The sequence below is a fragment of the Xiphophorus couchianus genome, chromosome 20, assembly GCF_001444195.1.
Source record: "Xiphophorus couchianus chromosome 20, X_couchianus-1.0, whole genome shotgun sequence".
In the NCBI taxonomy this organism is placed as follows: Eukaryota; Metazoa; Chordata; class Actinopteri; order Cyprinodontiformes; family Poeciliidae; genus Xiphophorus; species Xiphophorus couchianus.
This window is the reverse complement of record NC_040247.1, coordinates 5,258,259-5,270,442: the sequence shown is the minus strand read 5'-3', so window position 1 is coordinate 5,270,442 and position 12,184 is coordinate 5,258,259. Positions and strand designations below refer to the sequence as shown.

The 12,184-nt window shown below is 36.2% G+C and overlaps 1 protein-coding gene across 1 annotated transcript; it reads left to right on the top strand.

Moving 5' to 3' along the window:
- The first annotated feature begins 1,109 nt into the window (after positions 1-1,109).
- LOC114135731 (rho-related GTP-binding protein RhoC-like) lies at positions 1,110-12,138 on the top strand. Its single transcript, XM_028003269.1, has 5 exons — positions 1,110-1,252; positions 5,577-5,734; positions 8,297-8,417; positions 9,449-9,579; positions 10,208-12,138. Exons 2-5 carry the CDS (start codon positions 5,579-5,581, stop codon positions 10,379-10,381), a joined length of 582 nt encoding a protein of 193 aa, XP_027859070.1. The 5' UTR covers positions 1,110-1,252; positions 5,577-5,578; the 3' UTR covers positions 10,382-12,138.
- The last annotated feature ends 46 nt before the right edge of the window (positions 12,139-12,184 follow it).

Sequence of the window (12,184 nt, the reverse complement as noted above, 5' to 3'; positions counted from 1 at the left end):
TGCAGACTCCAGTAGTTGCTGAAACAAACACGTTAAGTTAGACAAAGGTATATATATCAAGACCAGAAACAGATAATCAAGCTTTCAAAATAAATTAGAGGAAACTTTTTTTTTTTTTTGGTTATTAGGAAGCTAATCAAACTCCATATACTGTACAGCAAATTCTGATGTTCAAAAATTGCAACGGACACATTACCTATTAGGAAGGTAGAGCAAATTAATTGAATAAAAACAAGGGAACCTAGGTAGACAAAATTACACTTAGAAATATATTGTACCGTAATAATAATAGACTAATTTAAGCATCATATAAAAGGAAAGAAAGGATCAATGCATAAATAAAACAAGTAAATGGCTAAGATCTAATACAAATTAAATATGAAGTAATATTTTATATTCATGAGAGAGTTGTAGCAAACCATTTTATTTTGTTTGTTTTTTGGTCTGGGTTTCAAGAAGTCAACAGGTTCTGTTCTCAGGTTCAGAGAGATTTTGGTGAGAGATAGGACACCTGGATATTGAGACAAGAGGCCTGTGAATGGAGACTTTTAGGCACCTCGTGTGATTAGTTTCATAACTGCCAAATGACACAAAGAAGTGTCAGTCTGCTAGGTAAAAATGTAACTAACTTAGTATCTATCTAAGGAGATTTGCAGAGTGGAGCTTCGAATTCTCAAGTTGCTCAAATTTTATTTATTCATTTTTTTAAAAACAGATTTAGTGGCCAAAATGATGCAATAACTTTATAGAAATAACATTTAAAATATGCAGCATACAATACACATGCTAAATTAAAGAAACTGGAGGTATTTTTGTTGTTTATTTTAATTTCCCACAAATTACCTACAGATAATTCAGTTTGAAAAAAGTTCAGAATCTTATTTTATTCGTTCATTTTGTAGAATCGCTCTGACAGTTGTCAGAAAAGCAATACAAGGCTGAAACTTTTAAAGAAGTAACATGAAACACTCATCTTTTGGTATGAGATTGAATTCGAACATACAGACAACAGAAGACTGGCGCTTTTATTTTGAAATTTCTAACACCAAGTCTCCGTCTGTTTGTTTAACTTTGCGCTTCGCTGGCTTCTTGGGTGGATCTTTTTTCCTCTGGTTCTCAGCAGCCAGCTGGCAAAGTTAGTCAGCAGTGCAACAGGAAGAAAACTTCGACTGCCTTTTTGTGCATCACGATCTAAAAACAGAGGAAAAGTGGACTAATCATTTTTTAACACGTGGCGTCTTGCTGTTTATAGGTAACTATTTCAGATGTGTTGCTTAATTCATTTGCATGTTTTTTGTTCTATTTTTATTTGAGATAGTTAAATGTCCTTTCTGTCATGTCCTTCTAATATAGATGTAATAATGTAATGTATGGTGGTGGTCAGATTTGTTAAAAAAAAAAAAAAAGTGCTGATCCGTTTAAGCGCAACTTTTTAGAGCGTGTAAGAGTTTTAAAGTGAATCCGACAGGTGATTATGTCAGTGGGTCAATCAGTATGAGACTTTTAGCCATTTGTTTCCCTGGGAACACTTTTTCACGCATAACACTTTCATTTTCAGTGTTTTTCTAGGGCGATAAATACTTGGTTGGTAAAACCAACCATCTGCAGGATCCATGTGCATGCTGGCTGAATGATCTGATGGTAGAATAACATAAGCAATAGTAGACTTCTGGTTTGTTTTGTTAGTTTGCCGATTGATGAACAACGAACTTAAATTTTTTGCAGTCATTTCCAGGAGATTTTGATGACAAAAACTTAGTTTTGAATAATTGTCTACTGACCAAAAAGGTATTCTGTAGTTTAAAACCTAAACTTTAGTAATAATGGATTTACTATTCTTGTACTATTTATTTTCTGCCTGTCACACTAAAATAAGAGGCTGGGACGCATCAGTTTTAGCTTTGGGGTAAAGTTGGTGGATATTTTCCTTCAAACAAATGTTTCTAGTCTTTTTTTTTTTTACTTAAAATCTTAATAAGATGTGGCAAAGCACTTTAATTAATGAAAGTTACACAAAGTCTGATCCAGGAAGCTGTATTTTGTCAGATGAACCGCAGTTTCCTGGTCCAGAAACTGTTTTAAGATTCCACATGATCAGCCAGTCATTCCCGTTTGTTTGCTCTGGAGCTGCACTCTTTATTAGCTCTATTCTCTGGGAGCCATGCTGTGTGTTTTTTCAGTTTTGCCTGGTGCTCCAGCTCCAGGTGCCACCAGCAGAAAAACCCATTATGCCCCCTCAATTGGCTTTAAAGCATGGCTCTCTTCCTATGAAGCATTTTTAAAATTCCAGCTACTGGAAGCAGCCATTATTGTGAACAGGTTGTGAGTCATTCATTTGAAATGTTGTGCGGATGTTTTGGCAGTTTCAGCTTTCAGGTGTATGATTTTAAAAGCTCAGTGTTTTGTTTTAGAAAACCACAGGCACCCTTTTTGAAAGAAACATGTATTTTTGGAAATATTTTTGTGCTATTTTTGTCGCTGTGTGATTAAAAAAAGTTAAAATGAGCTCAGAAAAAAATGATAAATATTAAGCTGAACATGAGAAGCACCGTGAATATATATTTAAAGATAAAAAAAATTGTTTGTCATCATCCTTTGCTGGAAGCATAATTCTTTTCTTTTTTTTTTTAACATAAAATCAAATCGGACTATTCTCATTCTTGGATGTTGTGTGGTGAAGTAACAGAAAACTCACATGCACTGTCAAATTTAGCTACAGGCTGATCAGGTTTTCTCATCAAAGTCTTAAGAAAGACAACATCATGACAATAATTATTTTATGCAACATTAATAAATGCTTCCTAAATCATGAATTGCCTAACAGTCAGTATTCATTGATAATTCAGATCTGGATTTAGTTTAAGTACTCTAGATTTTGAGCTAGAGATTATCTGATGAATAAAGCTGTCACCTTTTCCCATATCACAACTCAGAATCTGTTTCTCATAAGCTTACATCAGTTTTTTAGAGAAATTCCAGCTTTTGCCATTTTGCAATATGAATTCCTTATAAATATAAAGCTTCCAGATTTATTTTCTTCTCATTTTAACATTTGTTCAATTATGTCAAACTTTGTTTAATTTTTTTGTTTTTGTTTTTGCCCTGTTGCTACTTCTAGTTGTGTACCTAAAAAGGTGCGACTCAGTAAAAACTGCAGAGCTGGTTTGTATGTGACATCCATAAATAGAATGTAAAAGATAGATAGGATCAGTCATGTGTTTTCCTTCTGTTGATTAAGATGCCTCTGCATCCAGTTTGATACACGAGTCAACAGTGTAGATTTCTGATTGTGTCTGCTCATCAGATTTAACCAGATAAGACATCTGCAGCTTTTGAGTTGTCTGAGTTTGTGAACTTGTGTCGATTTCTCAGACCATGTGACTGCATTATAACTTTTTTTTTTTTTTTTTACATTTTGCTTGTTCCTTAATTTCTGGAATTTCAAGGTTTCAAGTCAAAGTCTATACTAGAGTTTTTAACCACTTTGTCCTTTAGCTACACAGAGTTTAACCACATTTCTATAGAACATCTGAACTCCCTCAATATTGCAATGAAAAAGACTGGACTTGGGAAATAGGTTTTGAGTGCTGCCATCAGCTGTAACTGTATCAGAGAGGTATGAGGGATGAAGAGGTATGATCTTGAAAAGCAAATATGAGGGAGAAAATCCTGGTGATATCATTTCCTTTAATGTGGTGAGATGAAAAAGAAAAAGTCATATCATGAAGGTTCCACAGTTGAAATATAAAAAAAGTGCTTTCATGATGAGTACACATTGTTTGGTAGATATAATTAATTAAATATGCTGTTGAATGAAAAAAATATATGCTTTATTCATGAGAAACTTTAATATATATATATTTATTTATTTTACATATTCTTTAGAATTATCACTATGTCGTTACAGTGTAACATAAGACAGATAATCTGTGAAAAAATCAAGCTCCTTTGCCTTTTCCCAGTGCTCCCAGCAAATACTGCAGAAATAAACCACTCAGATTAATTTCCTCCTTTACACACTGTCATGGTGTAAAAGTGAATCACACTTTGATATAAACATGGAAGGGATGAAAACCCAGTCATCTTACTGGTTCAGTAAAGATGAAAATGTTTGATCTTGATGACACACCTTGTGCTATTACTGGTAGCTGCTTAAACTTCCTCTTAGGGTGTGACTATCATTTCTGTCCATTAGTTGCTGATTTACTCACAGGCGGCATACATGACACAGACTAAGGACATTTATGGAACATTTTCATAAATATTTTTTTCTTTTCCTATACATACCAGCAATAATGCTCTTTAAAGGCATGGCGTTTTCTTAGTTTAGTTTAAGACGGTGGGCGGGCATCACAACTGTAAAAGTTTTCTAAATCTGGGACTCTTATTTTGTAGCAAAAGCAACGGGAGGAAAAACTGTTAGAACTGAGCAAAACAACATTTAGAAAATGTTTGTAAAAGTCTCTGCAACGGTACCGCAGGATTTAGAAAATGAAGGATTAGATCTTTAGGGTAAAGGCTTGTTAACAAAGGGAAACACCCATTCACTTTAATGACACAAACAGTGCCAGCTAAGGCAAACCTGAATATGGAAACGGAGCCAGGAAGCATTTACTGCATGTCATGTCATTTAGCAACATATTTAGTTATAAAGGTTTCTTTTAATTGAGCCTAAGTTATGCCCTAACATGTCAGGAAACACCACTGTTTAGTCAGTGGTGGTATTTCTTTCTTGACTATATCTGTGAACTTAAGACCTTATTCATTTGTATATGATTATATGAGCTGGCAGCAGGACTCCAGCTCATTAAAAAAAACCACATCTGTTTTCTGGTGAAACTGTAGAACGTTTATTAGTTCATTTTGATTATATTTACTCACTATAATAAAAGATGTAAAATTTTAATTTTGATAAAGGTACATTCATTTTAACCCGTGTGTGCCAATAATAAAATTACTGGCACGCATGGCAGTAATTTTATTATCCTATGTACAGTAGTCGTCTTATCATTTTCACAACACTATGAGGTCTTTGCATGTTTATACTCAATTCTTTTTATAGTAAGTTACTATAAAAAGAATTACTATTTCTTTTTAATAGAAAATGTTTCTATGTAGAGAGCTGGACTAATCAAATGTAAAGTTGTGTTTAGTCAGCTTTATAGACACCAGCATTTGCATTCATTTCCTTTACTCATGTCTCAGTCTTCAGTGTTTAAGAGGTGAACAAACAAGATAAAAAAAAACTGTGAGATGACATTTTAATGTCCCATCTTTTGTCTCCTTCATTGTTTATGTACGTGAGATTTTTCTTTTGGAGATAAAAATGGCCTGTGACCACATACACAACAAATAGCCCGGCCCATTGTGTAATAACATAAAGCCATTCAGTCAATCCAATTGTGCGTACAAAGCATGGGCGTTTTTCTTCTTTGCCCTGTACAGCAAGCATCTTTACAGAGACACAGTCTCTACAGACGCCACAAATGGATGACAATGTGGTTCTGTGGTTCAGAAAATAAATTTTAAAAAAACTTTGAGGTTTTTCTAAGCACTCGTTTCTCTTCTTCCAACAGAAATGTCAGGCGTTCGGAAGAAGCTGGTGATTGTGGGAGATGGAGCTTGTGGGAAAACATGTCTTCTTATAGTTTTCTGTAAGGACCAGTTTCCCGAGGTCTATGTTCCAACAGTGTTTGAGAACTACATAGCAGACATCGAAGTTGAGGGAAAACAGGTTGGTATGACGGCCATTTTGGATATAACTGTCATATACAACTTCTCCAAGTCTACATTTTATTACCACAGAAGACAATTTATGTCAATCTTAATTTCACAAGAGTAGACCCAGTACCTTTCCATTACGGGAAAACAAAATAGTTCTGTGTTTATTTTAGCATTAGAGACATCATATCAACTGAAATACTTTTCCCTTGTCTTGAGGATTTTCAATGTCACTTTTCACAGAAATGTGGGACTGTGGGAACAAAACTATTCCCAATAAGTAGTGGCCGCCTGCCATTAAAAGCCAAGGCATAATTACACCTCCTTTTTTAATTAGGCATGTAATCATTATGACACAAATGCTTTGTAAAGTAACTGCAGCTAAGTTACAAAAATGATTGCAGTTCTTTTTGGGGCATTATGTATCAATTGCCAACAAGAGGAATGCCATTGCTGCTATGTATTGTAAAATAAACATGTTCTATAGTCCACTCACAGTGAGTGAGTCTTTATGCTGTACCTGGACTGTTACCTGTCGTTTTGTGTTGCTATTTTAAGGCCCAAAGCTAACTGTGGATGAAAGCATAGAAATAAATATCTTCTGAGCTTATCTTGCACTCAAAGCAGCTCTGCCCCCAACTAATGAGTTCCTGATAAAAATAACCCGCCACAGCCCACAGACATGGAGAAATCTAGTATAGAGAGCCAAGTGACTTTTGGGTGTTTCTGGCAGGCGACATGCTTATTTCTGTTGTTAAGTGTAGCATTTACCATGTTTTCCATTAGTAATTACTTTTAATTACTTGTGGTCTTGGAGATTTTAACAAACTGTACTCTATTTTGCTCTATGACATCATTGTTTATTTACATGGGAGGTGAGCTAATTACCTGGATGTGCTAATATTTGCACCTGTACAAATCAAAATGTGTTTCATAATTTGCTTGTTTTTCCGGCCTCAGTCCCTTTCCAGATGGAGAGTTGTGAAACCTTATATTTTGTCTTGCTTGAGGAAAAGATGACCTGTTACGTCGAGGGGATTTGTTCTCTTTATCCGACCATTGGTGCAGAATCACCGCTTGGCAAAACAGGAAATGACTATATTTCCTGACTTCCTGTTCAGACAGGGAACAAGGATGTCTCCTGGCAATCCCCCTCCCTCCCTCTGGACCCTCCTGCTGCTCTTGTCCGATAAGTCTTTTACTTCCTGTCCTCGTCCTGGTTGCTTATGGATGGAGGGAGAGGCTAGTAGCTGTATTCTGGGAACAAATTCATATGTAATGGGCGTCTGTTTAATGGGAGATAATTCAGTAACACAGATACTAAGAACTTGTGCTTTTCACATAGCTGTTAATCTCTTACAAATCCAGTTGGATTACATTTTTGTTCAGCCTCTAAATTGGAACGTTTTACCCCTGAGGTGAAAACATTCTCACTCTCACACATTCAGTACCGGGTTGATCCTATAAATAGTTGTTTTGCCCCTTTTTCTTTTACTCAGTCTACAGCTCACACCTTGTCCAGTGGGAACATAATGATCTGTTTGCTCATGCTGTCTCAACAGTGTTGGCCCACCTCCCCCGTGCCTCTGCAAACCTCTATTTTAGGACTTATGACTGATTCTTATGCTCTCTGTGGGAACAACAGAATCTACCCAAAAATTGCATCATTAAAACTTACAGTGTTAGCTTTCCCAGACTAAATTGCAGCTGTTTGTGCCCATACAGAGACATAATCTAACTGATTAGATGTCTAAATATCCCCCAATCTCTCTAATGTAGCTAATCAGCAATTTAAAAGGCATTTTCAGGACACTAAAAACAAAACTATGGTTATGTCAGGACAGCTGTGATGATATAGAAAAATGATTGTACCAAAACAAATAATCTATATTAGATTAAGAAACCAGACACAAGTTACAATGTAAACATGAGCAGTGGAGAAAAATGTTCCCTGTTGAGTAGTGATGACATTATTTGGCTCTTCCTTCACAATGCTACAAAGCTTCTAGGCATTTTCCATTATTATAACCTACATAAGAGTTTTCCCATCATTGTTGACAGCGGTTTGTTCATAGCCATACCACCCAGCCCTAACAGAAATGGTGTTTCATTTTATTTTTTTATTTTACATGTGTAAAATTTACACAAGCTTCAACAGATTGCAGTACATCTTATTAATAATTGTAAAAGCATTATAAGAGAAACTCTTAAAGGGTTTCTAGTCTGAATGGTGCATACACCCGGTGGAACGCCCCTCTGAGGCGACTGCTGGCTGCAGGAAAGCAGTTGAGGCAGTTGGTCTGTGAGCCATAATTTACTAGTACAGTGAATGTTGCCTTTAGACATTACATATGTCTCAGCATACAACAGAAATGTTTTCATATTGCCATCGTAATAGCCTATGCAATTTTTCATATTTATGCAGACTTTTAATTGTTTATCTAATAAGCTGCTTTTAGCTGCTGTTGCACAATAATCAAACTGTGGCTGAGATTGCAACAAGTTTGCTTGTGCAGTATCAATGTTAACTTCATAGGAATAAAAAATGGCTTAACTGTTTGCCTTTGTTCTCCAGGTGGAGCTGGCGTTGTGGGACACTGCAGGTCAAGAGGACTACGACAGGTTGAGGCCTCTCTCTTACCCCGACACAGATGTCATCCTTATGTGCTATTCCATTGACAGCCCAGATAGTTTAGGTGAGGAAATCTTAAAACTTTTGACCTACATACAATGTATTCCATCCATATCTAAACACTTTTCCTAACAGGGTTTAGCTCTCTGGATATCGCTGTGTTATTCCTGTAGACTCTCTGAAAAGCATAAGGCTACATCCAATAAACTTCTTTTGGGCATCCATGTTTATCTAGACATACATCTTCATTGGCTCATTGCCTCTTTGCAGAACTACTGCATCCAAAAACCTTTCCGGGTTCTAGATTTCAAAAGACACAAATTTCTGTGCAGACTGATGGGAAAAAAGGTGTATCCCAGATTGACAGAAAGACAAACTTCAGTGACTTCATTGTCAACATTTCGGCTTCCACCTTAAAAGAAAGACATTAGTTTCATGTTCATAAAAAAAACTACCCAGTTTTTGCAAGGGTTTTGCAAGCTATATCTTGTGTCTGTGAATGTCAGATTCTCCTGTCGGAGAATCCAACAAGGGCAAACAAGGTGTTTTGAGCTGAAAATATTTTATTCTAGTTAAAATAGATAATTAATCTTCTATTAAAGAGAATTTTACACAAAAAGCGAAGATCTGCGATCTTAATATATATTTTTATTGTTTTAATAGCATTTTGTCTATGTTATTAGATGTTCTAAAAAAAAAAACACGAAGAGAATAATGTAACTTTCTATTTTCTGTCTTATCTATTAGGTTAATATATAAACAGTTTAACCAACTGTATATTTTAACATGCAAAAATGTTTTTGTATATGTTGTCAAAACCTGCTGTTTTTGCAAGTTGGTTTACACTACAAGTGACAGACATTTTCCTACAAACATACTAAACTATCTTACAAGCTTCATCTCATTCATACCCATTTAATAATTGCTTATTAAACACCTTAGAGGACACAGAACTGCTGTAGCTAAAAAATGTTTTTGCCCCAGTCAAACCTGAAGTCTAGACTCTTGCTTGTTGATCTGCTTGTTGTCTTAATAGCTTTCCATTTGCTTTCTCAAGTATTTCAGCCTTTTCTTTATTTCTTTCCTTTGGAACAGAAAATATTTCTGAAAAGTGGACCCCTGAGGTGAAACACTTCTGTCCCAACGTTCCAATCATCCTTGTAGGGAATAAGAAAGATCTGCGGAACGATGAAAACACACGCAGAGACCTGGCCAAGATGAAGCAGGTATGAGGTGCCCTGTCAGTTAGATGCAGGTATTTAAGTTGTTAATATCTACAGAATAAAAAGCTGTTTAACTGAAAGACTAAAACTCTCCATGACATTAAAGTTGAAAGACTTTTAGACTTTGTGTGATTTCCTAAAACAGCTTTTAAACCGTCAGACAGTAGTGAACATATTGCTGTTCTGGGTTTCATAATCAAATTGATTGCCGTACACAATTAGATTTCCTGGATTTTCATCTGCCCCAGCGTTTCCTTTCAGCTATTGTTTTCTCTCGCAAAATTAGAACATTTGATGATTGGCTCAAATGTTCAAAACTGTAAATGTTGTAAAAATAATTAATTCAAGCCACATGTTTAAATATTATTAATTTTGTTTTGGTCTCAAAATTGTTAATATTGGGCTGAAAAAATAGGTTTACAATCAGAGGTTGAAACATAAATTATTTCTTGTTTCTGTTTGGGGAAGGAAAAAGAATAAAACAAAATTTCCAAAAGCAGTAGCTTGGATTTTTATGGACCCAAATTATTAAAGTTAAAATTACTTTTAAAAATGTAATTTAAAAGTTCGAGGCCATTGTTTTTTTTAATGGTATCTATAGTTTCCAAACAGCTCTGATCTTGTCCTGCAGGAGCCGGTGAAGACAGAAGATGGAATGAGCATGGCCACCAGGATCAATGCTTTCTACTACTTGGAGTGCTCTGCTAAAACAAAGGATGGCGTGCGGGAAGTGTTTAACGTAGCCACGGCAGCAGCGATGCAGGTCAAAAAGAACAAATCAATGAAAGGCTGCATGCTTCTGTGAGCTACACCCAGGCCCAGGAAATTAGCTGACCAGTCAAAGTAAAGCTGGACACATGAAAAGGACTGACCTTTTATGAAATTGATCTTTGTACTGTATCTCACATTTAATTAAAAAAAACAAAAAACAGGCAGGTAGATGAATTGAAAACAAACCTGCAAATACAGGGAATGGACATTACTGTATGCTACTGCTATCATGATGTACACTACACTTTTTATTGTTTTCTTTTCTACTGGGGAGTTCTTTACAATTGTGGGCATCCTTTATCTTCATAAAGTCTCGTGTCGCCAGTCCAGCTCTGTTTACATTGGAAATATCGTTTGACTGGTATAGCTGGTGACCATTTTAAGTTTGTGCATTGCCGTCTATGTGCGTTGGGCTTTTAGTGAATAGAGGACCTCTTCACTGTGCTGTTACAATACCACAACTTTAGTTGTGGAATTGTTCTAGCTCTGCTGGCCAATCATCAAAGAAAAATGGCTGCCTGTGCTCCTTTGCATTCTCAGTTTTTAATCAATGCACAGTAAATAAAGACAAGTGGCTTCTAATATGAAAGAAATAATCTGTGACAAAGTGAGCTTTCTGTTTTGTTTATTCACACAGACGGTCTGCACTGTGGATTAAGATAAGAGGGAGACATGACCAGCTGAGACACAAGCCCTTGTGACTCATTCATGAACAATAGCTTCCAGGAGTTACAGGAAGATGACTTAGTTTAAAGCGATTGCACTGATTGGTTATTGTATTTGCTTTCTGCTTCTTCTCAGCAGAGCCAGTTACACCTGCTGCTGGAATGCCGTCAGTAAACCAGTTAACCCAGTCGAGGACACCATGATCCATTTGCACGTCTTATGTTCCCAGTAGGACAACATTCCTTACAGGTCCGAGAAGAGCTGAGATGCGATTAAATTGTTTTATTCCAGTAAATTCACAGTTCTTCCCCAGACCAGACAGAGTGGCTGCTTGGTGGCGACCTGATATTGTCTGAAGACTAAACTACTTGACATGTTTGACAAAGGCTTCTTTCTTTGATTTACCGACAATGCTAGGCGAGCACAGTGCCGTTTCTATTCTGTTAAGAACGCTGTGCTGATTGGGCTCACAAAAACTGACAAGACATTGTTGGACAAATTGATTTGTTGCTGTATCTAGAACAACACATTTAATATCCAATTTCAAAGCAGTCTCGTCTTGTTTGAATAAATCATTAATTATTTGTATGTTTCTGCCAAAAGGATATCTCATGCTACCTTCTCACAAGACCCTCGACTGCTAAAATGTACACCAACTTTCTGACAGTACTGCATGCCTGGCAAACAATATGGATTGGAACCCATTGAAAATACGTGCAGAGGTTTAGTGGCATATGTATTCATACATTTTGGCTTACTTTGGAAGGTTCTTTAAACTTTATGCTGAGGAATTAAGAAGCAGAGTTCAAGAAATCAGAATAATAAAACAATCCCTTCAAGCCAGCAGTGTGTTGGTAAATCCCCAATGGCATGCTGCTGATGTGTGCAGTAAACCTCCAGGAAAATCCTAATTATAGAGAGAAATACACACACCTGGGAAAACCCTTGGCCAGACAGGCATGAAGGCATACAGTCCATGGAAGCAGCTTCTGCTGAATGTCTTATTTCCAGCGCGAGACTTTAAAATAAAAGATGATCTACTACATGTGGTGTAATATATACACATTCAAAACAAAGTTCTGTTGTGAATATCAAACTCAAACCATTAAACTATTTTTGAAACAAGATGAGCTAGTTTCTTTATTTCTATTAAATGGATAACTGAGGCAAT

What these genes read in the sequence shown, in the direction of transcription:
- LOC114135731 (XM_028003269.1), top strand. Translation starts at nt 5,579, where the DNA reads ATGTCAGGCGTTCGGAAGAAGCTGGTGATTGTGGGAGATGGAGCTTGT. An exon ending in TCGAAGTTGAGGGAAAACAG is followed by an intron (nt 5,735 to 8,296) that starts GTTGGTATGACG and finishes TTTGTTCTCCAG; the next exon opens with GTGGAGCTGGCGTTGTGGGA. An exon ending in ACCTGGCCAAGATGAAGCAG is followed by an intron (nt 9,580 to 10,207) that starts GTATGAGGTGCC and finishes CTTGTCCTGCAG; the next exon opens with GAGCCGGTGAAGACAGAAGA.